This window comes from Aquarana catesbeiana, linkage group LG10 (assembly GCF_042186555.1).
Source record: "Aquarana catesbeiana isolate 2022-GZ linkage group LG10, ASM4218655v1, whole genome shotgun sequence".
In the NCBI taxonomy this organism is placed as follows: domain Eukaryota; kingdom Metazoa; phylum Chordata; class Amphibia; order Anura; family Ranidae; genus Aquarana; species Aquarana catesbeiana.
Window position 1 is genome coordinate 202,817,561 of NC_133333.1, and position 27,082 is coordinate 202,844,642.

General features: G+C 43.1%; 1 protein-coding gene across 1 annotated transcript; it reads left to right on the forward strand.

Moving 5' to 3' along the window:
- Positions 1–1,411: 1,411 nt before the first annotated feature.
- Positions 1,412–26,639, forward strand: LOC141111112 (nicotinamide N-methyltransferase-like). Its single transcript, XM_073603129.1, has 3 exons — positions 1,412–1,639; positions 6,853–7,060; positions 23,515–26,639. Exons 1-3 carry the CDS (start codon positions 1,477–1,479, stop codon positions 23,951–23,953), a joined length of 810 nt encoding a protein of 269 aa, XP_073459230.1. The 5' UTR covers positions 1,412–1,476; the 3' UTR covers positions 23,954–26,639.
- The last annotated feature ends 443 nt before the right edge of the window (positions 26,640–27,082 follow it).

Genomic DNA, 27,082 nt, shown 5'->3' on the forward strand with positions numbered 1-27,082 from the left:
GTCATCTTCACCCAACATCTTAGCACTGGAGACAAATTATAAAGTCCTAACTCGCTGGTACCTTGTACCCGCTAGAGTGGCAAAATATTCGCCTAATACCTCAGCTCTTTGTTTTCGAGGATGCCCAGAAATAGGCACATATTTACACATATGGTGGACGTGCCCAGTAATCCAAACCTTCTGGAAGGAAGTCTTCGTGATTGCATCTAAAATATTTAAAAAAATAATACAACCAGATCCATATTTAACTTTACTTAATCTAAAACCGGAATGGTTAACACTCTCTCAATTCAAACTTATGATCCAACTAATAACGGCTACAAAACAAACAGTGGCCAAGGCATGGAAATCTCCTACATTGGTACTAACAGAAACAATTCACAGAATGAATAATACAATGTCCCATGCTAAGATGGAAGCCATCGATCAAAATCAAATTCCAAAATTTGAAAAACTTTGGCATCCTTGGATAAAACAACAGTTCCTGTCAAACTTCAATGACTCTGTCCTGTTGCCATGGTAACAGATTAAATGACTTACAGAGACACCCATTCTAAGGCTTCAAAGAGAACTAAAAAGAATAATAAACTGACGAGCGGGACAACCTTGTGGTCCATATCTCTACCTTTCAACCCTTTTTCTTCTTTCTCTTTCCTTTTCTCCACCTTACGATTAAAGCTCATTATCAGAATTTATTTGACCTATATACACTCTACTTGTAAACAATATGTATAGTAGGTATAAATCATTTAAATACCTACAAAAGTAACTAAGGAAATGATATATATCTTTAATCTAGGTTTACGTGAACCCAATGTTTAATATTTGAAATTTCATGATATTTACCTATATAAACCCTACTGTAAAACAATGAGCTTACTTTATAGATCCTTGTAAACTTACTTTATGTATCTTTATAACATTGTATACTCAATAAACTTCTTTTGACAAGGAAAGAATGGCAGTTCTGCTTGAGGAGTAGGAAGACTACTAAGTCCTGGCCTGCAGAGTTTGACCTCCTATGTTGGGCCATCCATTTGTTGAGATGATGTTTTTCCTTCCAATCTACTTTCCATATGCTGGTTTACTTACCTTGTGTTTGGGTTTTGGGGCTATAATATAAACGCCAAGTATGCTGACATTCAATAGAACTAAAGAAGCTGCTTGGATAACTAGTGAAATATGTTCAACATTACAGAACAAATCCAGATATCTGTAATTAATTTCTACTAGCTAAACTAATAAACCATTCTTGCAAGTTTGTGATTTTTTAATTGTGTAACGAAGCCAAATTTTGTAGGTGTTTCCACCATCTATCACTGTGCTGGCAGACTCACAGCATTTTGAAGATTTAATTGATGTTAATAATTAAACATAAACTTCCCATTTATCTCTTTATGCCAAAGTATTACATTCCCCGTTTCAGTTGCAGTCCAGTAAATTTCCTTTACTCTCATAGACAGAAGATAGATCAGCATGGAGACTCCATACTCATCATCTCAAACCTACATCGATGAGTTTGACCCTGTGGATTACTACAGAACATATTATCACCCTGAAGAAGGAGCTATAACTGGAGAATGGCTTCATTTTGCATTGAGAAAAGCTGCACTTAACTCTTTTACTGCCACCACTGTATGTCGCGCTGTATAGCCGCTGGTTCGCTTTCACGCATCCTGGTGAGTATTAACCCCTCCATTCCCATGCACACCTCTGCCATGTCTCCTGGACTCCGCTCGCCTGGGACTGGCATGGTGTGTGCTACCAGGCACAGTGGAGGGGGATTAGCAAGGTTGTTCACATTTTCACTTTCAGGTCCTGGTGTCACTTGCTGGGGAAAAAGCAGATGGAGTTCGATCTATACTACATTAGATTTATTGGGGAACAAATGAGACATCAGGGGTCTTCTAGACATGCTAAACTTAGATAAAGGAATTGCGGTGGACGTAGTATACTTTTTTGCCAAACCGTTTGGCACAGTTCCCCACAGGCAGCTAATCTGTAAATTAAAGTCTACAGGCTTAGAAATTTCAGTTTGGAAATGGATAGAAAACTAGCTAAAAGACTGTATTCAATCATTATTAGTTATTATAAGGTTATTAGTGTACCCCAAGGTTTAGTGCTGGGACCCTTATTTTTTAACATGTTTATGAATGATATAGGGTTTGAGATTTAAAGTACCATTTCAGTCTTTGCAGATGACACCAAGCTATGCAGTGGAATTACATCCCTACAGGATGTCTCCAACCTCAATGCGCTATTGGGCAACTATGTGGCATATGAGGTTTATGTTGATAAATGTAAAGTTATGCACTTGGGGCTAAAAACATGCATGTATCTTACATACTAGGAGGAAAACAGCTGGGAGAGTCAATGGTGGAGAAGGATCTGGCTGTTCTGGTAGATCATAGACTTAATAAGAGGATGCAATGCCAAGTTGTAGTTTCTAAAGTTACCAATATATCTTATATAAAAGGTGGTATAGACTCCAGAGAGAAAGAGATATCATTTTGCCCCTGTACAAATCATTAGTAAGACTTCACTAGAAAATGCAGTTCAGTTTTGGGCACCAGTTTTCAACAAAATAAAGCACTGAAACATGGATTGTTGGGTGAGTTGGCTTTGAATATTAAAAGTGAAATTATAAGCATTTCCAGTTTGTGGTGACCAGATACAGCTTAGTTACACTTTAAACCACTCAATTCCACTTTTAAATGTAATTTCACCAAATTTTTATGATATGCTCTAAAAAAAAATCCCCGCAATGACTGTGGGGCGGCATGAGTGCTGCCACTATGTTTCACTGTAGGCACTATGCAGTTTTCTTTGTACTCCTCACCTTTGCAATGCCATACAGTTTTGAAGCCATCAGTTCCAAAAACATTTATCTTGGTCTCATCACTCCAGAGTACAGAGTCCCAATAATCTTCTTTCTTTTCAGCATGGGCCCTTCTAAATTCTAGGCAGTTTTTTTTTGTGCATGGGCTTTAGGAGAGGCTTCCTTCATGGAGGACACCCATGCATGCCATTCCTCTGCACTCTACAGTGTACGCCGTATTGTGTCATGGGACACAATCACCCCAGTTTGGCTTTCTACTTTAGCTAACTGCAGTGAACTTGCATGGTGATTTTCTTCAACACTTCCCATCAGAAGATGCTCCTGTCGAGGCGTTAACTTCCGCAAATGGCCTGGACGTTTCTGTGGGATGGTTGCAGTTCCATCTTTGTTAGTTTTGTATTACTTTTGCTACAGTATTCTGACTGATAAGTAAAGCTTTGCTGATCTTCTTGTAGCCTTCACCTTTCTTGTGTAAAGAAATTATTTTCTTTATACAAGACATTTATCTTCCATGTGGTGCCATTGCTGACAGCATAAAATGGGAAGGGGTTTTCTTTGTTAAGTAATGCCCTTTTTTTAATCAACTGTCTGCTGGACACATGTTTAATGAATAATTAGACTCACCTCTAGTTGAATTCTTGTTAATTAGGATTTTGTTGTCTAAAATTTAGCTTTGCTCCTAAAGCCTCGTACACACAGTACGATTGTTGGCCAACCGAGCGTCTGATTTTTGTCTAAAGGGCGTGTGCCAGGATCTTGTCTTGCATACTAACGGTACACAATTGTCGTGCAACAAACACGAATGTAGTGATGTACTCCAAGGAATTTCAGCTCTTGAGCACCACCCTTTGGTCCCCTTCTGCTAATTTCGTGTTTGGTGAGCATTGATTCCGAGCATGCATGTTTGTACTTTTGACTTTTGTGTGACGGACTTGTGTACTGTCCATATGAAAATCTGACAACATAGCGTTGTCCGCTGAAAATTTACTAGCCTGCCATCCAACATTTGTTGGCTGAAAGTTGGACAACAATTGTCAAAAGGAGCGTACTAACGGTAAGATTTTAGGAAAACAGTCTGTCAACAGACAATCCCCTGCCAACAATCGTATCATGTGTACAAGGCTTTAGGGCTCATGCACACCACTGCAGCTCTAAAAAAAGCTGCTTTTGAGCTTTTTTTCCGCCGATAAAAGCTTGAAAAAGCTTGTGTTTTTTTGTGCTTTTTCTTGTGTTTTTATTGAGCTCTTTCCAGCTTTTTTTGAGCATAAGTTTATCCAAACCCTCCAAGTTAGTATTTTCTTAACCACTGTATAAACAAACCAAAAAGCTGGAACAAACATTTTTGTGGGTTTCTGAGCTTTTTTGAGCTGTTTGGGGCACTAGCTCCTCTCAAAAACGTGAGTTTGGTGGTGGTGGGGGGAGGGGGTTCTGCCTGTAGGTGCATATGCCTGAAACGCCTAAAAAAGCCCTAGTGTGCATGGACACATTGGCTAACATGTAGGGAAGTTTCTAAGCAGAAAAAATAAGAGCTCAAAAGCCTGTAGGAACCGCTCCTTTGAGCTCCTTTGAGCTGCAGTGTGCATGAGCCCTAAGGCTTTCATTGGGGTGTATTCATTTTTGCAACATGGTCTTGAATTAATTTGTTAGGAAAAATACTTTTTTGTGAGCACAAATTAACAAATCTTGGTTGTAATTAATGGCCCGCATTTGTGGGAGTATTTTGTAGTATAGTGTCCCATAGAAAATGTTGATTCTGAAAGGAAAGTAAAGGTTTTCTGGCAAATCTGCTGGGGTGTTTTCAGTTATGCTGAGCACTATATAGAGAGATAGTATCTCACAAAAGTGAGTACACCTCTCACATTTTTATGTACTAAATAAAACCTTATAGAAAGAATGTCAAATAAACTGTGCATGCGATAAAAAGACCCAACTAGGTGGTTCGTGCATATACAGTATCTCACAAAAGTGAGTACGCCTCCGGACATTTTTGTAAATATTTTATTATATCTTTTCATGTGACAACACTGAAGAAATGAAACTTTGCTACAATGTAAAGTAGTGAGTGTACAGCTTGTATAACAGTGTAAATTTGCTGTCCCCTCAAAATAACTCAACACACAGCCATTAATGTCTAAACCACTGGCAACAAAAGTGAGTACACACCTAAGTGAAAATGTCCAAATTGGGCCCAATTAGCCATTTTCCCTCCCTGGTTTCATGAGAATCGTTAGTGTTAGAAGGTCTCAGGTGTGAATGGGGAGCAGGTGTGTTAAGTTTGGTGTTATCGTTCTCACTCTCTCATACTGGTCACTGGAAGTTCAACATGGCACCTCATGGCAAAGAACTCTCTGAGGATCTGAAAAAAAAGAATTGTTGCTCTACATAAAGATGGCCTAGGCTATAAGAAGATTGCCAAGACCCTGAAACGGAGCGGCAGCACTGTGGCCAAGACCATACAGTGGGTTAACAGGACAGGTTCCATTTAGAACAGGCCTTGCCAAGGTCGACCAAAGAAGTTGAGTGCACGTGCTCAACATCATATCCAGAGGTTGTCTTTGGGAAATATACATATGAGACGGTCAGCCTGTCAGTGCTCAAACCATACACCACACACTGCATTAAATTGGTCTGCATGGCTGTTGTCCCAAAAGGAATCCTCTTCTAAAGATGATGCAGAAGAAAGCCCGCAAACAGTTTGCTGAAGACAAGCATACTAAGGACATGGATTACTGGAAATATGTCCTGTGGTATGATCAGATCAAGATAAACTTATTTGGTTCAGATGGTGCCAGGCGTGTGTGGCGACAACCAGGTGAGGAGTACAAAGAAAAGTGTGTCTTGCCTACAGTCAAGCATGGTGGTGGGAGTAACATGGTGTGCGGCTGCATGAGTGCTGCCTGCACTGGGGAGCTACAGTTCATTGAGGGAACCATGAATGCCAACATGTACTGTGACATACTGAAGCAGAGCATGATCCCCTCCCTTCGGAGACTGGGTCCCAGGGCAGTATTTCAACATAACAACCCCAAACACACCCCCAAGATGACCACTGCCTTGCTAAGAAGCTGAGGGTAAAGGTGATGGACTGGCCAAGCATGTCTCCAGACCTAAACCCTATTGAGCATCTGTGAGGCATCCTCAAATGGAAGGTGGAGGAGCGCAAGGTTTCTAACATCCACCAGCTCTGTGATGTCATCATGGCGGTGTGGAAGAGGACTCCAGTTGCAACCTGTGAAGCTCTGGTAAACTCCATGCCCAAGAGGGTTAAGGCAGTGCTGGAAAATATTTGTGGCTACACAAAATATTGACACTTTGGTCCCAATTTGGACATTGGGGTGTACTCACTTTTGTTGACAGTGGTTTAGACATTAATGGCTGTGTCTGAGTTATTTTGAGGGGACAGCAAATGTACACGGTTATACAAGCTGTACACTCACTACTTTACATTGTATCAAAGTGTCATTTCTTAAGTGTTGTCACATGAACAGATATAATAAAAGATTGACAAAAATGTGAGGGGTGTGCTCACTTTTGTGAGATACTGTATTTGAAAAGGATAGCTGGAAAGTGATCCAAATTCTCACTTTTTGTCAGCTCCCATTTTAAATGGAGAGGTGGAGATGACTGAGTACAACACCCAACCAATAGATTAAAAGGGAATTCCAGCTTAACCCTAGCTACTCCTAAAACTGTCCCCTCCTAGCACCCGTGCTTACTAATGTGACAGATAGATATGTATACTTATCAACTATCGTGCTGCTCCGGTCCAGTCACGTGGTCCTGCTCTCCTGTTTCAGCCAGCACTGTTGCCAATAAAGCCTATGGGTAATGTCACTGCTTCAGGCTTCACTAGCCATTGTCAGAGCGCTCTCTCCTCTCCCCTGCAGTGGTGCTGGCTGACACAGAGGAGCAGGATCATGTGCCTGGTCCAAAGCAGCCTGAAAATAGGCCAGTTTACAAAGTTTTCTACATTTTAAAAATTGTAATCCCACTGTGTTTTTTTTTTTTTTAAGGTGGTGTTAAAGGAGACATATTAATTGACTTTGGGGCTGGACCCGCAATTTATCAGCTTCTCTCTGCTTGCAAAGTTTTCAATAATATCATCACTTCCGACTTTCTTGAACAAAACCGAATACAGCTACAGAAGTGGCTGAGGAATGATCCAGATGCGTTTGACTGGACTAAAATTGTCAAGTTTGTCTGTGAACTGGAAGGTAATAGGTAAGCTACACATGTCAGCGTGATTAGAATAATGTGCCTATGTAACAGCAGTTCTGTCCTTTTTCTCTGACTGCTTTCTCCCTCTCTTTCAATTTCTGAAGCAGGCATAATGGGGGGGGGGGGGGATAGTTGGGGACTCCAGCAATGCAATATCTGCATCTTATTTCCAAAGTTTTCACAGAAGCAGGAGGCAGCTGATGGCCAGCAATGTAGGTGGGAACCATGTCCCACACCATCCTAGGCGTGGAATGACTGCTGAACCTGAATGAGAACTCTCTAAAGGGTCTTAATTCTACAAGTTTGACACAAGCTAAATACAGAAAACACTTAAAACCCCAGCTAAATGTAACAAAATAAAAATAAATAGCTCATTAAAAAAGATTAAAAAACACCCATGTTTGCTGCAGTATTTACCTTGCATTAAAGCGGAGTTCCACCCAAAAATGGAACTTCCGCTTTTCCGGTTCCTCCCCCCCTCCTGTGTCACCTCAGGCACCTTTCAGGGGGGAGGGGGGGGCAAATACCTGTATAATACAGGTATTTGCTCCCACTTCCAGCGATAGATTGCCGCAGATTTCGTGGCGATCTACGCCATGTCTGGCCCCTCCTCCGTCCCCGTCCCCACTGTCTTCTGGGAGACGCACAGGTCGCAGAAGACAGCAGGGACCAGTGAGATCGCGCAGCGTGACTTGTGCATGCGCAGTAGGGAACCAGGCTGTGAAGCCGCAAGGCTTCACATCCCGATTCCCTTACTGAAGAGGCCAGCGCCTGCACCCAGGAGCCAAGGGACAGCTCGGCTTTGGGTGAGGACATTGCAGGCGCCCTGGACAGGTAAGTGTCTTAATCTTAAAAGTCAGCAGCTGCAGTTATTGTAGCTGCTGATTTTGAAAAAAATTTTTTGGGGGGGGGGACTCCACTTTAAGAAGTTTTCATGCAGTACTTTTTTCTACCACCAGAAGTCCTCATTCTGATGGCCAGTGTGATTTCTCTGAGCCTAGGTCTTTGTGGTCCCACCCTATCCAGTAAATGGACAGTGAAACGAGAAGCAGCACAGTGATAAGTTTCTCTCTCCTTCACTTTGCTTTCTCTTCCTATCAGCATGCTGCTTGTCATTAACTGATTGGCTCCTTGTACTGCTTCTTCTTTTCACACTCCAGTTCATCTGTACAGGTATTGCAAGAGGTTGATAGTCAAATTCTGGCGCTTCCGGTATTTAAAAAAGACATTTAAAGGTGTAATAATGATTACGGTGCTGCACTTATTTGTGTCTTTTAATCTATCTAAAGTACAGTTTTAAATTATTTTTATTTGCTTGACCAAAGGCAAAACGTTAAGTCATAAATATAGATTATAATTGAATTATCATGTTAAATCATATGTAGTGTATTGAACATAGTAAATATTATTTTGATGCTACTATGGGTATTGTTATATATTGATGCATTGATAAGACCTACCTTTCCTATTCTAGCACCGATATTGGTGACAAAATTCCTAATTGGCTTGTATTTTTAAAGTAGATGTGAACCCTAACTGGATGACATTTAGTTACCAAATACTACTTTCATTCTTTGTTGTATCTCAATGCTGCGGATATCCTGCACTAGGAGCATGTACTCAAGCACTGGTTTCAGGAAAATTCTCAAGGTAGGCTTCCTGATAGTGACAATAGGGGAACAATGTGCCTCAGCATGGCCGTTTATAATTTGAACAAGAAGTGGATGTCAAAGCCACTTGGTGACAGTATAAGAGAACCAGGGCTTTTCTTTTTCTCAGAGAATAGCTGCAGGAACTCCTCCCTTCTAAGTCATCCTTCATCTCTACCCCCTACCCACCTCTGAGCACCGTCCCTTGGTTCCACCCCCTACCCACCTCCCAGTACCGACCCTTTTAGAGAATACAGAACCAAGTATCATTTTCTGCTACTAAGTAATTTGCACGGAACTTGATAGACCCCACCCCAGCAACAATGGACCCCCTAGCAACAATGGATCCTCCACATAAAAATAGATCCACCAGCAATGATAGAACCCCTAGCAACAATAGATCTCCAAAGCAACAAAGTACCACCCCAGCAACTATAGACCCCCAGCAGCAACAACAGGTCACCCAGCAGCCAGCATCAATAGACTCGCCAGCAGTAATAGACCTCTCCCCAAACAGTACATCCCTCCCAGCAACAATTGACTCCCACACAAAAAAAGATCCCTACCAGCGACAATGGATCCCCCAGCAGACAGCATCAGTAGAGCCTCCAGCACACCCCGACACTCCTTTCATAAAATACATTCAATTCTGGAGGTGCCAGAACTGCGTTCCCCCGCGTTCCCGCTGCAAAGAGCCCTGAAGTGAACAATTGGAAGTCAGAGCACTGTCACCATATAAAAGAAGTTCAATAAGGACATTCATGGGAGGATCCCTGGGTACTAGTTTAATGAAAGCTGTAACTTTAAAATTATTCAAAATTGCTTTAGAAGTACTTACATGTTAAAGATTCGATGAGATTCTGGTGACTGGGTTTACATCTACTTTAAATATGCAACTTTTAATAAAGGAATACCTGGTGATCTCACCGAAGACTGTTCAGGCACTTTCTGTTATGGGTGACAACAGTCTCCTCTACTGTACTCCTGAATTGTCACCCTGTCACATGGGCCTCTGGTTAGGAGTACAAACAGCTGTACAGATACACACTGCACAGAGACAGTCCACTGCTGTAAACGTCAGGAAGAAATGATGTGCAGCTGCCACTGGAGAAAGTGCATGTAGACAGAAAGTTGATGAACAAGGCTTTAAAGAGATCAGACGATGAGATGCAAAAAAAAAATTGCAACAGACAGACAAAAGTATTTTATGAATAAAAACTACGATATACAGTTTTTTAGCCAAGTAAATGTGTTCTAGTTGAGGGTTTACTACTAATTTAAATGCTAAGTTCACCTTTTCAAGCAGAATTTCACTTTTTATAATCAATAGAAACCTTTTCTAATGTCCTTTCTGGCCCAGGAATCCCAATCATGACTGGATCTTTCCTGTCTAATGTGGGGGTGCAGTAAAAAATGTCAGGGGGTAAAAGATGCAAGGTCAGTAGGGAAGTGTACTGGAGTCAGTAAGGCAGTGTCCAAGGGTCAGCAGGGCAGAGAATAGGGTCAGTAGTTTGTAGGGCAGAGTACAGAGGCCATTTGTATTTACGGGAGGGTACAGTGAGTAATCAAGGCAGTGTACAGGGGTTAGCTGGGCAGCGGACAGGGGTCAGCAGGGCAGAGCATGGGAGGTCAGCAGGGGAGTTTACAGGGGGTCAGTAGGGCACAGGAAATGGGGTCAGCAGGATGGAGAACAGGGGGTATTAGGGTAGAAGACAGTGGTCTACAGGGCAGAGGAAAGGGGGTTAGCAGGGCAGGCGGCAGTGGTCAGAAGGGTAGTGTACAGGCATCAGCAGGACGAAGGACAGGTGTCAGTAGGGCAGTGTACAGGGGTCAGCAGAAAAAAAGCCAGGGTTAATAGAGGCAGGGCACTCAGCAGAGCTCCCCCTCCAATCCCCACACTGCACACAGCCTGGGCACTCAGCCGATCTCTTCCTCCCCACACAGAACATAGCTGAGATCAGATTCCCTTACAGACACTGCGCTGCCATTCCAATGTGTGGGGAGGAGGAGATCGGCTGTGTGCCCAGGTTGTGTGCAGTGTGGGGATTGGAGGGGGAGCTCTGCTGAGTGCCCTGCCTCCATTAACCCTGGCTTTTTTTCTGCTGACCCCTGTACACTGCCCTACTGACCCCTGTCCTTCGTCCTGCTGATTGCCCTTTGTGTAGGGTGGGCATTGGGGCAGTGCTGGGATAAGGTCATCCAGCGTCTGGGGTGAAGATGACAAACTGCCCCCCCCCCCCCCCCCCAAGTGTGAGCAAATTTCTAATAAATTTCTCCCAATCAAAAAAAAAAGACAGCACTAATCAGCACACTCACCCCTAAGCATAAATTATATCTGCAAGCCAAAATTCTCCCCAAACAAAAATCCCACCTCTTTCCAGGTTCAAATCCCCCCTCCCAGCACAGATATTTGCACCCCAATCCTGCCTCCCAGCTCAAATCATTCATCAATTCCCCCCCTCCTAGTACAAATCTCCGTCACCCAAAACAATTGCCTCACCTAGCACACTTCCTCTTTCTTCTCAACTTTCCCATCCTAACACAAATCTTTTCCCCCAAATCCCCCCAATCCCCCTTCCTAGCACAAATCACCCCCAATTTCCTCTGCCCCCAGTCCATCCCATTAGCCAAAATTCCCCCACCACTTCCTGGCACAAAATCCCTGCCATCCCTCTTCCCAGCACAAATCCTCTCCCTTCAATCCCCCCCCCCCCCCCCCGGTAGAACAAGTTCCTCCAAGCACAACCCCTTCCAAATTTCTCTTCCTAGCACAAAATCCTCCCTCCCAAATTCATCCAAACCCCCCCCATCCCTAGCACCTATCCCCCCATTCCCCTTCTTAGCACAAATTCCGTAACCCCCCTCCAACCCCCACTCCAAGCACAAATCCCCCCCCCCCCCCATCCTCATTAACCTTTCCAGCAGAAATAGGCTCCTCCACCACAAGCATCCCAAGCACAACTTATTGTCCTAACCCCCCTTTATTGTGTACAATTCCCAGCATTTGTACAATTTGCCCCCCCCCCCCCATCTTACAGGGGTGAACTGCTACAGAGCCAGGGAGAGGTGCAGGCTGTGTTGTGCTCTCCCCTCCTGTCAGAACAGTGCTTCTCCATGCGGCAAATTACACAGGATCACTCTTACATCAGGCTGCACACACACGGTTTGATTACCTGCCACCTACAGTATCTCACAAAAGTGAGTACACCCCTCACATTTTTGTAAATATTTTATTAGATCTTTTCATGTGACAACACTGAAGAAATGACACTTTGCTACAATGTAAAGTAGTGAGTGTGCAGCTTGTATAACAGTGTAAATTTGCTGTCCCCTCAAAATAACTCAGCACACAGCCATTAATGTCTAAACCACTAGCAAAAAAAGTGAGTACACCCCTAAGTGAAAATGTCCAAACTGTCAATAATTTGTGCGGCCATCACTATTTTCCAGCACTGCCCTAACTGTCTTGGGCATGGAGTTCACCAGAGCTTCACAGGTTGCCACTGGAGACCTCTTCCACTCCTCCATGACGACATCACCGAGCTGGTGGATGTTAGAGACCTTGTGCTTCTCCACCTTTTGTTTGAGGATGCCCCACAGATGCTCAATAGAGTTTAGGTCAGGAGACATGCTTGACCAGTCCATCACCTTTACCCTCAGCTTCTTTAGCAAGGCAGTGGTCTTCTTGGATGTGTGTTTGGGGTCATTATGTTGGAATACTGCCTTGCGGCCCAGTCTCCGAGGAAAGGGGATCATGCTCTGCTTCAGTATGTCACAGTACATGTTGGCATTCATGGTTCCCTCAATGAACTGTAGCTCCCCAGATCCGGCAGCACTCATGCTGCCGGCACTGACCACAGGACATGGTTCCAGTAATCCATGTCCTTAGTCTGCTTGTCTTTCTCAAACTATTTGCAGACTTTCTTGTGCATCATCTTTAGAAGAGGCTTCCTTCAGGGACGACAGCCATACAGACCAATTTGATGCAGTGTGCGGAATATGGTCTGAGCACTGACAGGCTGACCCCCCACCCTCTACAGCAATGCTGGCAAAAGTGAGTACACCCCTCACGTTTTTTGTAAATATTTTATTATATCTTTTCATGTGACAACACTACAATGTAAAGTAGTGAGTGTGCAGCTTGTATAACAGTGTACATTTGCTGTCCCCTCAAAATAACTCAACACACAGCCATTAATGTCAAAACTGCTGGCAACAAAAGTGAGCACAGCTCTAAGTGAAAATGTCCAAATTGGGCCCAATTAGCCATTTTCCCTCCTCGGTGTCATGTGACTCGTTAGTGTTACAAGGTCTCAGGTGTGAATGGGGAGCAGGTGTATTAAATTTGGTGTTATCGCTCTCACTCTCTCATGCTGGTCACTGGAACAACATGGTATCTCATGGCAAAGAACTCTCCGAGGATCTGAAATAAAGAATTGTTGCTCTACATAAAGATGGCCTAGGCTATAAGAAGATTGCCAAGACCCTGAAACTGAGTTGCAGCACAGTGGACAAGACCATACAGCGGTTTAACAGGACAGGTTCCACTCAGAACAGACCTCGCCATGGTCAACCAAAGAAGTTGAGTGCACGTGCTCAGCATCATATCCAGAGTTTGTCTTTAGGAAATAGACGTATGAGTGCTGCCAGCATTGCTGCAGAGGTTGAAGGGGTGGGGGGTCAGCCTGTCAGTGCTCAGACCATACGCCGCACACTGCATCAAATCGGTCTGCATGGCTGTTGTCCTAGAAGGAAGCCTCTTCTAAAGATGATGCACAAGAAAGCCTGCAAACAGTTTGCTGAAGATAAGTAGACTAGAGACGTGGATTACTGGAACCATGTCCTGTGGTCTGATGAGACCAAGATAAACTTATTTTGTTCAGATGGTGTCAATCGTGTGTGGCGGCAATCAGGTGAGGAGTACAAAGACAAGTGTGTCTTGCCTACAGTCAAGCATGGTGGTGGGATACCCGCGATCGCCTCATGGAGAGGACAAATGGGGAGATGCTGATGTAAACAGCATCTCCCCGTTCTGCCTAGTGACAGTGTCACTGGATCTCTGCTCCCTGTCATCGGAGCAGAGATCAGTGACGTCACGCACACAGCCCATCCCCCCTACAGTTAGAATCACTCCCCTAGGACATGCTTAACCCCTCCCCGCCCCCTAGTGGTTAACCCCTTCACTGCCAGTGTCATTTACACAGTAATCAGTGCATTTTTAATCGCACAGATCGCTGTATAAATGACAATGGTCACAAAAATGTTTAAAAAATGTCCGACACGTCCGCCATAACGTTGCAGTCACAATAAAAATCGCTGATTGCTGCCATTGCTAGTAAAAAAAAAATTATTAATAAAAATGCCATAAAACTATCCCCTATTTAGTAATTGCTATAACTTTTGCGCAAACCAATCAATAAATGCTTATTGCAATTTTTTTTACCAAAAATATGTAGAAGAATAAGATTGGCCTAAACTGAGGAAAAAAATGTTTTTTTATATATTTTTGGGGGATATTTATTATAGCAAAATGTAACAAATAATGCATTTTTTTCAAAATTGTCGCTCTTATTTTGTTTATAGCGCAAAAAATAAAAATCGCAGAGGCAATCAAATACCACCAAAAGAAAGCTCTATTTGTGGGAAAAAAAAGGACGTCAATTTTGTTTGGGAGCCACGTCGCATGACCGCGCAATTGTCAGTTAAAGCGATGCAGTGCCGAATCGCAAAAAACGCTCTGGTCAGGAAGGGGGTAAAATCTTCCGGGGCTGAAGCGGTTAAGTACCTCTGAGGAATATGGGGGTGATATATATATATATATATATATATATATATATATATATATATATATATATATATATACAGTGGGGACGGAAAGTATTCAGACCTCCTTAAAATTTTCACTCTTTGTTATATTGCAGCCATTTGCTAAAATCATTTAAGTATTTTAGCTGTGTGCTTAGGGTCATTGTCTTGTTGGAAGGTAAACCTTCGGCCCAGTCTGAGGTCCTGAGAACTCTGGAGAAGGTTTTTGTCCAGGACATCCCTGTACTTGGCCACATTCATCTTTCCCTCGATTGCAACCAGTCGTCCTGTATCTGAAGCTGAAAAACACGCCCATAGCATGATGCTGCCACCACCATGCTTCACTTTTGGGACTGTATCGGACAGGTGATGAGCAGTGCCTGGTTTTCTCCACACATACCACTTAGAATTAAGGCCAAAAAAGTTTATCTTGGTCTCATCAGACCAAAGTATCTTATTTCTCACCATCTTGGAGTCCTTTAGATGTTTTTTAGCAAACTCCATGCGGGCTTTCATGTGTCTTGCACTGAGGAGAGGCTTCCATTGGGCCACTCTGCCATAAAGCCCCGACTGGTGGAGGGCTGCAGTGATGTTTGACTTTCTACAACTTTCTCCCATCTCCCAACTGAGCCTCTGGAGCTCAGCCACAGCGATCTTTGGGTTCTTCTTTACCTCTCTCACCAAGGCTCTTCTCCCCCCGATAGCTCAGTTTGGCCGGACAGCCAGCTCTAAGAAGGGTTCTGGTCACCCCAAACATCTTCCATTTAAGGATTATGGAGGCCACTGTGCTCTTAGGAACCTTAAGTGCAGCAGAATTTTTTTTGTAACCTTGGCCAGATCTGTGCCTTGCCACAATTCTGTCTCTGAGCTCTTCAGGCAGTTCCTTTGACCTCATGATTCTCATTTGCTCTGACATGCACTGTGAGCTGTAAGGTCTTATATAGACAGGTGTGTGGCTTTCCTAATCAAGTTCAATCAGTATAATCAAACACAGCTGGACTCAAATGAAGGTGTAGAACCATCTCAAGGATGATCAGAAGAAATGGACAGCACCTGAGTTAAATATATGAGTGTCACAGCAAAGGGTCTGAATACTTAGGACCATGTGATATTTTAGTTTTTCTTTTTTAATAAATCTGCAAAAATGTCAACAATTCTGTGTTTTTCTGTCAATATGGGGTGCTGTGTGTACATTAATGAGGAAAAAAAAATCAACTTAAATGATTTTAGCAAATGGCTGCAATATAAAAAGGGGTGAAAAATTTAAGGGGGTCTGAATACTTTCCGTCCCCACTGTATATATATTAGCTAGCACATATGTTTTTCTATACATTGTGCAATATAAAAAAATATAGCAACCTTTAGTGTCTATTTTTACCTGCCTGCAAGAGAAATCAACATCATTTGCTATCGATATAGACACACCTCTAGAGTATGTAGTATAAGTAAAATGATATTGTGTGCGCTTCAAAAAATATAATTTATGTATATTTAAATAAGTCTCCTGCAGGCAGATAATGGAGATAGAAAACTTTTAATGTAGTAAACATTGCTTGTCTCTTTTACTGGGTCACTTATCCCCCTAATATTCCAAGATACTAGAACTTGCATTAAATTTAACAAGTCAAATAATTATTTCTAATAATGGAAAAAAAAAAAGTCTCAAAAAAAAAATACATGACTATGTGTACTCCTACAAAACAAAATTCAACAACCAATCATTTCCTACAGAAACAAAATATAGAGAGTCCATACAGTAATAATTTACTGGACTCCTTCCCCGGCTCTATATAAAAAAATGAAAAAAGCTAACCATGTCCCATCTATATAGATAGAGAGGAAAGAAGAAAAAAAAGGAAAAATAAAAATGTATATATTATATCTTCTCTTTTCTTCCTCTCATTCCATTTTATTTATATTGCCTATTCAGCTATTCAGTGGCATCCTATGGATTATCGAAAAAATGTGCAACATGATTTGCCTCCACTCTTAATTTAGCAGGGTATAGCATTGAGTATGGTAGTTGCAGGGTCTGCAACCTTTTTTTACATCTTGAATTTTTTTACGCTGTTTTTGTACATCTGGAGAAAAGTCCAGAAAGAACATAACTTTAGTTCCACTAAAAAAACGACTTACTTACTTACTTCCTTCAGTAATCGATCTCGTTGATTAAGTAATCGTAAAAATGGCCGTGGTGGAGTTCCTGCTGGTAAGGGCCTACTAGGCCCTCAATGTGCTCTTTCAACTGAAAAGGACATAGAAAGATGTTCTTTCCTAATCGTCTCCCATAACCACGTTTCTGCAAATTCTGTAGGGTTTGCTCCCTCAGATTGCTCCGGAAGACCCACCAGCCTAATATTATTTTGTCAAAATCGGTTTCCAGATCTTCCAGCTTACGAGCGTTAATATCTGATTTTTTTCCTTACTTCTTCAATAACTTTGCCCAATGGCTGTGATGTATCCTCTAATTCTTTAACGCATCCTTCCAAAGCTGACGTTCTTTTCCTTATTTTCTGTGCATCTTGGCGAAGAGTGTTGTCACATGAAAAGGTATAATAAAATATTTCCAAAAATGTGAGGGGTGTACTCAGAGGCGTAACTAGAATCTTCAGGGCCCCGATGCAAGAAACCACGAAGGGCCCCCCTGACCCCCGGATAGGGCTCTTTTCTCCGAGCCCTATGGCGGAACACAAGTGGGTGGCTGCATGTAAAGGAATCTATTTCTCCCCCCCCCCCCCTTCTCCTCCTCTCCCTCCCACAGGCATTCAGGGGCTGCAGGAGGAAAATGGAGAGATGGGTTCCTCTATGTCGGTGTTTCTCAATCTTTTTCCAGTCAGGGCACCCTTGAAGTGGCTGCACTGCAACCACCTGCAACTGTGTGCATTGCATGCAGTTGCAGCATAGTGATGATGCATTAAAGGGGTTAAAACAGGCGGTCAGGAGGCAACATATTGCCTCTTTACCGGCTGTCAAATGCCTCTAAAAAGCGATCTGAGCATGGATCACTTTTCAGAGGAACAGCATTTTTTTTTGCTAGTACTATGAACAAGCAAAAAAAAAAAAAAAAATCAGTTCTAATGGGACACATATAGGGGGTCAGGATTAAAAGCGCATACATAAAATGTGCATATATACATGTAAACACACATACATACACACAAAAATACATAAATACACACACACACATTATATATATATATATATATATATATATATATATACACATATGCACACACATAAACCAGTGGCAGATGGTGCTCAAAATTTTTTGGGGGGGGCGCAAGCAAACTGAAAAATTCTTTAAAAAAAAAACGCATCAATTGCAGCCTCACTGTGCTCATCAAACACAGCCACTGTGCACATCAATTGCCACCACTGTGGCAATCATATGGAGCCACTGTGCCCATCAAACGCAGTCACTATGCCTATCAAACGCAGTCACTGTGCACATCAATCGCCACCACTGTGCCCTCAAACGCAGCCACTGTGCCCATCAAACGCAGCCACTGTGCCCATCAATTGCCACTCCTGTGCCCTCAAACACAGTCACTGTGCCCATCAAACGCAGCCACTGTGCCCATCAATTGCCACCACTGTGCCCTCAAACGCAGTCACTGTGCCCATCAAACGTAGCCAATGTGCCCATCAATTGCCACCACTGTGCCTATGAAACGCAGCCACTGTGCCCTGAAACGCAGCCACTGTGCCATCAAATGCTGCCACTGTGACCCCTCTGCCCGCTCGCAGTCTGCCCGACACCCTGTCTCAGTGGGGCAGCGGCAGCGGGTGACGGCGACGAGCGGGGTCCTCCATGCATCTCCTCCCATCCTCTCCTCCTGATAGGCATCCAATAGCGGCGCCTATCATTTCAGCCAATCAGGTGACGGGTAACAGACCCGAGCACCTGATTGGTGGAGAGGCGGTTCAGTGTTAGGAAAGTGAATATTTAGTCGCTTTTCTAAGACACCTGGGTGGACTGTGAGCGGCAAGCATGGTACTCGCAGTTCACCTATTTTGAAGCCTATTAGTGCTTTAAAAATACCCCCGTCAGTGTAATTCAGGCGCCCGGCGTCCAAAAAGGGGCCAGGCGTCTGAATATGGGGGCAGTGGCGGCCATAGATAGATTCACGCTATGCATGAATCTATCTATTTGTGATAGAGGGGTGCCTGGAGAGAGGGGGCGGCGCCCGTGCGCCTCTATGGACGCACCGCCACTGATATAAACACATACACATACATACACACATATACATACATGCACACACACATGCACATATATGCACACACACACACACACACACACACACATACATACATACACACACACATACATACATGCAAATACATATAAACACATATACAGTAGATAAAAAACAGCAGACCTTTACCTTAGCTCTTCATGCCGGGTACTGCACTGTAGGGGGAGACAAAGAGCACAGCACTGTGCTTTCACTTTGCAATCAATGTGACCAGCTCCCTGCACAGTGCCGATTACAGTTCGGCTTAGGATCGGGGAGCTTGTCTCCGCTCCTCCTACTATATACAGGGGGCCCACTAGGGCCCCCTGCAGCAAGGGGCCTGGTCACCATGGCAACCTCAGCGACCCCAATAATTCCGCCACTGGGTGTACTCATTATTGTGAGATACTGTATTTAAGGAGGCCTGCCTCCTCCCAATCCAGGTTGGGGATTGGTCAGAGCTCCTTAGAATACCCCAGGCAACTCCACCTCTCCTCTCCTCCTCTCCTTCTAGAATCCTCTAGAAGAAAGAGGGAGGTCTCCGTGAGGCTGCCTGTGAGTCACCAGCTGCTAAACTCTGAGACACTCTCAGCCCACACAAACTAAAGCAAACAGGGCTGGCTGCCAGCCAGGCCTGCCTAAATTTACCTATACTTACCAAAAATCCTAATCTAGCACATACCTATGTAGAGGGTGCTACATGTGTATTATCGGTCCGGACCACACTTCCCTCATTACTATACCACCTCTTCTTTTTTTTCCACTCCCTTTCTGTACAAACTCCTTTAGATCTCCCATCAGCTATATAGTGCAAGGGCATGTCTGATTTGATAACAATTGAATGGGTTGGTAAGGTGGGTCCTCCTATTCCATAGTTTTGGTAAATCTAAAGAAAATTGTACAGAGATTGTACAGTGTATGGCCACCTCTATGCAAGTACATAGGAGGGAATGGATGGAGACACTATCAAGCCCTGTTCCCATCTCCACATAGCAGGAACTCATATTCCTTCATATGTTTTTGGGGGCGTTTTGAAACATTTCCGCTCTTAATGCATCGGGCCGCCCATTCACTTGAATGGGCTGCCCTATGCATGTCAAATGCCCCAAAGAAGCTCCAGAACTTTTTTTAGAGCAGAGCATGGCACATTTTTTACCTTGTATTTTGTTGCACTTGCAACACGTTTGTCACAAGGCAGAGCCTCACCTACTACCCATGCTTGGGGTGCCATTAACATTTAATTGTGCTGCAAGTGTGATGCTTGTTGGCAGCGCATTTCAGAAACATGCAGCAAAGTGTGTGTGGTTTTTTTGCAGTTTGCTGTGCATTTGGAAACGCACAGATATGAATGGAGATCCATATTCTTGTGTAAACACACCATTTACACCTAGCATAGTGGGAGTGCACTTTGTTGGCACTTTGTTGGCTCATTTTTCCTGCAACACCATAGGGCAGCCCATTCATTTTAATGGGCTGCCCTACACTTGGCAAAGTAGCTCATGGGTCATTTTGGCGTGGTGCATTTTGCTGCATCTGTAGCTCATTTTTTCACGTGGCAAAATGAGTTTGCTTCTTCGTTCTTCGAGGAGCTGCAGAGATCCACAGCTCAGGTGGGAGAATCTGTCCACAGGAGGAGTGGCAAGAAGAAAGCAATTGTTGAAAGAAAGCCATAAGAAGTCCCGTTTGCAGTTTACGAGAAGCCATGTGGGGACATAGCAAACATTTGAAAGAATGTGATCTGGTCAGATGAGACCAAAAGTGAACTTTTTGGCCTAAAAACAAAACGCGATGTGTTGTGGAAAAATAACACTGCACATCACCCTGAATACACCATCCCCACCGTGAAACATGGTGGTGGCAACAACATGTTGTGGGGATGCTTTTCTTCAGCAGAGACAGGGAAGCTGGTCAGAGTTGATGGGAAGATGGATGGAGCCAAATACAGGGCAATCTTAGAAGAAAACCTCTTATGCCGCGTACACATGACCGAACTTTACGGCATACTTGGTCCAGCGAACCTGAGTCCGTCGAACAATTCGATCGTGTGTGGGCTCCAGCGAACCTTTTTTTCCCAAAAGTTTGACGGACCTAGAAATGAAACATGTTTCAAATCTGTCCGATGGACTCGAGTCCGGTCGAAAAGTCCGCTCGTCTGTATGCTAGTCCGATGGACAAAAACCAACGCTAAGGCAGTTATTGGCTACTGGCTATCAACTTCCTTGTTTTAGTCCGGTCGTACGTCATCATGTACGAATCCATCGGACTTTGGTTGATCGTGTGTAGGCAAGTCCATTTATTCGGAAAGTCAGTCGAAAAGTCCGCAGGACAAAGTCTGCCTTAAAGTCCGCTCGTGTGTACGCGGACATTAGAGTCTGCAAAAGGCTTGAGACCTTGCAGCAGCACAACAACCCTAAACATACAGCCAGAGCTACAATGAAATGGTTTAGATCAAAGCATATTCATGTGTTAGAATAGCCCATTCAAAGTCCAGACCTAAATTCAATTGAGAATCTGTGGCAAGATTTGAAAATTGCAGACTCTCTGCTTCCAATCTGACAGAGCTTGGGCTATTTTGCAAAGAAGATTGGGCAAAATTTTCACTCTCTAGATGTACAAAGCTGGTAGAGACATCCCAAAAAGACTTGCAGCTAATTGCAGCGTAAGGAGGTTCTACAAAGTATTGACTCAGGGGGGCTGAATACAAATGCATACCACACTTTTCACTTATTTATTTGTAAACCAATTTTGAAAAACATTTATAGTTTTCCTGCCACTTCACAATTATGTGCCTATTTGTCTTGGTCTATCACATAAAATCCCAATAAAATACATTTACGCTTTGGGTTGTAACATGACAAGATGTAAAAAATGTCAAGGGGTATGAATACTTTTTCAAGGCACTGTATAAAAAGTGGAGACATCTGTCTAATCACTCTGTATCCAATCAGGCAGGCTCTCGCACTACATAGTTTATGGCAGATCTAAAGGAGATTGTACAATCAGATTGTATAGTGCAGGGCTCAAAATTTCAAGTCCTGAGCTACTAGCCAGGCCTCAAGGGTTACTCGCCACCAGTTGCCCCTCCCAACCCTTACCCTGCCCCGCCCCGAATGCCGCCCCTAGACACGCCCTCATAAATTATCTCATTAAATGTCTTATGCAGAATTAAGTTATAAAACTAAATATTAACAACAACTTTATCTGTGTCACTGTCCACCAATGCAGCCTGCCCGTGTCCACCAATGCAACCTGTGTCCGCCAGTGCAGCCTGTGCTACCAATGCAGACTGTGTCACTAATGCAGCCTTTATCCTCAATGCAGTCTACCTGTGCAGGAGAGGAGAGCCGCCGCCTAGTTGAGTAGAGTGCCAGGAACATAACAGCTTCCATTTCATTAGCTGTGTGTTCCCCGCCGCACACCATTATATACAACCCCTCCCCTTGTTTGGGGAACTTTGATAGACAGATCACCCGTCCCAGGATTGGATGGATAATCTGTCTATCAAAGTGCCTGGACAAAGAGGAGGGGCTGTATAAGAGGGCGCGCGGCGGGGAACACACAGCTATTGAAATGAAAGCTGTTATGTTCCAGGCGCTTCGATCATCTGGGCAGCGGCTCTCCTCTCTCTTCCTCTCCTATCACTGGGAGAATGGCTCCCATACAACCCACCTGCCGGCGGTGCTCTCAGGCAGCCAACACTTGCCAGCCCTCAAAATCCACTCTCAAAATGCGAGCAGGCAAGTGGAATTTTTGAGGGCTGGTATAGTGTATGGTGAGCTTTAAAGGGGTTGTAAACCCTTGTTTTTTTTATTATAAAAAAAACATACATGCCTATACGTACTTGCTCTGTGGAATCATTTTGCACAGAGCAGCCCCGATCTTCTTCTTCTGGGGTGCCCCACCAGTGCGCCAGGCCCCTCCTCTTCACCGGGTGCCCCCAGGGAATGCCGCTTTGGGCTCGCTCCAGAGTCCCGCTGCTGCGTCCATTCACACAGACAGCAGGGCTCTACCCCACCCCAACTCCCGTGTCACTGGATTTGATTGACAGCAGCAGGAGTCAGTGGCTCCTGCTGCTATCAATCTGTACAATGAGGAGAGAGACAGCAGCTGGAGCCCTCTGCGCTCATGCACATCGAATCAGGCTCAGGTAAGAAAAGGGGGGGTCTGGGGGGAGCTGCAGCACAGAAGGTTTTTCTATGCATTAAGGTGAAAAACCTTGAGGCTTTACATTCACTTTAAAGACTTCCAGGAACACACTTCTCCTGTTTTCAATACTACAGCTCTGCTCCACATAGGCTGCTTGTGATCACTCAGCTCCTGCACACTCTGCCAAATGAGTGATCTATGCAAGATAAAGGAACCAAAAAAATGATCACTATGTATTTATTGAGAACAGATAATGATATATAGACTGATAGTGATTGTATGGTAGCACAGAAGTGGGCAGGAGCTATCTTCTGGAGTGGGGGGGGGGGGGGGTGCAGGGTGTGTGTTATGAGGTACTGGTTTTTATGTCCTAAAAAACACATTTAGGACGGGCCAGGAACTAATGGAGGAGCTTTTTATGAACACACCGGGGGCTGAGGTAAGGCCTGTCCTAAAAGACAGAGAAAGCTTTTTCTTTTCTGCAACAGAGGCACAATAATGGTATATTGGTACATAGAGGAGCTGGAGTTTGGACCAAAAAAAAAAAACAGGTGAATTTGCCTTTAATGTTGGCAATCATTACACTAAAAGAAAAATAATCTATAGTTTTCTCTTTCAGTGACAGTGAAAGCTGTAAGAAAAAGATAGAAAAATTAAGGAGAACGGTGACAAAGGTTCTGAAATGTGATGCTCTGAAGAAGAACCCATATGACCCGGTGGAGATGCCACAAGCCGATTGCCTGATTAGTTGCCTCTGTTTAGAAGCACCCTGCAAAGATGTGGAATCCTTCACTAATGCTTTGAGAAATTTGAAGGCCCTAATTAAACCTGGGGGTCACATAGTAATACAGAGTGTACTTAACTGTTCCTACTACTATGTTGGACAAAAGAGATTCTCCTGCCTGACCATTAATAAGGAACAACTGGAGGCATCATTTAAAGAGGTTGGCTTTGAAATACCAAAACTAAAGATCATTCCATGTACTGAAAATCCAAAGACAGATATTGGTAATCAGGATAGCTATTACTTTGTCCATGCCCGTAAACCATGTTCATAGGGCAAATGACCAATCAAGCATTTACACCCAGGTCTAAGGCTAAGTTTGCACAGCAACAAAGATTTCTTTACCGCTCTGTCAGCTGTCCAATCCTGACTACAGTAGGAGGCAGTGTGGTGCATGATTCATCGCATCACACAGCTTTCTTTTTTTTTATATTTTTTAATCAGATCTTTATTTAAAATGTACAAAACACATACTTCATTCGCGGTGCTGTTCAGCAGTGTGATGCGCTGCACTGCAGAACAGTTCTATGCGATTCTGTACGGAGCACTGCGATAAAATGCAGCGTGACTGCATTTTAGCGCAGCCCTAGAAAACAATTGTTTTCTATGTGTCCTTGCGGTGACAGACATTTTACAATGCAGTAAAATGATTGACACCACACACAGAATCTGCCTTTAATTAGTTACTCTGCTGTTGCTTTCCAAATGAATGATAGAATCATCCATAGAAAGATCAAGGAATTTATTAACCAGTTCCCAGTAGACCAATAACTGCTGAGTGGGACATTTGTTGTTTCAGGTGGACGTCATATGATGTCCTCCTGGAACTCACCTCAAGCGCACCCCACTGGCCACGCTGCGGCGCAATCTGTCATGTTGGACACAGCCAATGACAGATCACTGTGCTGGGCTGCTGCCGGTACCATGTGCACACTGTGACCAATCACAGCAGATCATATGACAATTGTAAACAATGAATGCCTTCCATTCATGCCATTCATTGTGTACAATTGAGTTGCTAGCTGTGATTGGTCACAGTAATCACATAGTACAGACAGGGCCAAAGTACCATGTGATTAGCGATGGGCAATCACAGCTAATAACAACAATACACACTGAATGGTTCAATTTCATTCAGTAACAATAGTATCTTATAACAGAGGAATTCACTGGTATAAGCAATCAGAATGTCTAAAAAAAAAAAAAAAAATCTTAAAAAAATGTAAACATTTTTTTAAAAAATTACTACTTTTTTTTTTACATACTGTCATCATTAGTCAGTGTCCCTGATCACCACCACAGCAGTTCGATGATGACACTGTACTGCACTGGTGATAGTATGTACATTTTTTTTTTTAAATTGCTTCATTTTCCAAAAAATTGTGGCAAAAAATTACAACTTCAAAAAACTGCCAATGTTTCTTACTAAATACCAAAAAAAAGTAATTTGGGGGGTATTTGTACTGTCCTGGCATTTTCGGGCCTCAAGAAATTATATAGTACATCAGGAGTGATACATTTTCAGATACTGTATATAGCATAGTTTGTGGACTCTATAACTCTCCTACAGACTAAATAATTAACAGTACACTGATTTGGGTTATTTTCACCAATGAAATTTAGCAGTATACATTTTGGCCTAAATGTACTAGAATTATTATCTAATCATTATATAATCATTATCTATTTGCAAACTTTTACAGAAACAAAGAAAAACACTTTTTTTTTTAAATAAAAAACCTAGTGGTGATTAAATACCAACAAAAGAAATCTTGATTTGTGTGAAAAAAATGATAAATATTTCATATGGGTACAGTGTTCCATGGCCGTGCAATTTAGAGTGCTACAGCGTTGAAAGCTGAAAATTGGCCTGAGTAGGAAGGGGTAAAAGTGCCTGATATTGAAAAAGATAGAGATTTTTTTTATTACACAACATGTATAAAACATTGGTAAATTTATTAAATTGAAGGTAATTTCATTACCTGATATGATCTATAATAGTTGTAATGGCACAGGGACCACACACGAGCACAGGGCATATATGTTTCTCCATGTGTCCCTTGCACTTGGTCTTATGACATTGCATGATCAAGCTAAGAAAATTCATAGGGAAGTATCAATGTCCTGTGTACCAACTATTCAGTACAGCACCTCTTTGCTTGCTCTGCATAATAGTAAGTGTATTATAGTGTGGGCTGCAGGGTTGAGACACAGTACTGGGGAGCTGGTCTAAGGTTTGCATTGGGGCCTCAACCTACACTATATTACCAAAAGTATTGGGACACCTGCTTTTACACGCACATGAACTTTAATGTCATCCCAGTCTTAGTCCGTAGCGTTCAATATTGCGTTGGCCCTCCCTTTGCAGCTATAACAGCTTCACCTCTTCTGGGAAGGCTGTCCACAAGGTTTAGTAGTGTGTCTATGGGAATGTTTGACCATTCTTCCAGAAGTGCATTTGTGAGGTCAGGCACTGATGTGGACGAGAAGGACTGGCTCACAGTCTCCACTCTAATTAATCCCAAAGGTGTTCTATCGGGTTGACGTCAGGACTCCGTGCAGGCCAGTCAAGTTCCTTCACCCCAAACTCACTTATCCATGTCTTTATGGACCTTGTTTTTGCACTGGTGGGCAGTCATGTTGGAACAGGAAGGGGCCATCCCCAAACTGTTCCCATAAAGTTGGCAGCATGAAATTATCCAAAATGTCTTGGTATGCTGATGCCTTAAGAGTTCCCTTCACTTGAAGGGACCAAGACTAACCCCTGAAAAACAACCCCACAAAGACTGGGATGTCATTAAAGTTCATGTGCATTTAAAGGCAGGCGTCCCAATACTTTTGATAATATAATGTATATAGCTACACCAAAGAATACATATTACTGATCGTGACAGCTACTACTGTCCATGCTCATAAACCATGCCTTTTAGGCAAATGACCAATAAAGTATGTTTACCTGACCCAAGTCTTGATCAGTAGTTTTTTTGTTGTTGTTGTTGTTGCTTTACAAAATTATGATGTAGAAAAACATTGAAGAAACAATGTAAACCAGATATATATTTATCTAAACCAAAAAGATGCTGCTCCAGGTAAGTCCAGTCTACTTACATATCCACAACACACACCTTCCAATTGGGTGCCAGCTCAGCTCACAGGCTGCACCGTAGAATGTCTGGATGGCTGCACTCCAGTACAAGCCACTTTATTCGGTCATAAAAGATCAAGATTACAGGTTGACACAGAGAAGGACTAGATGGTTGACACGTTTCGCTCTATCAATGGTTACTCATATGAGTAAGCGCTGATAGCACAAAATCCATCAACCATCTACTCTGTCTATGTCAGCCTGCAATCTTGGTCTTTTATAACTTAATAAAGTGCATTGTACTGGATCAGTCCGAAC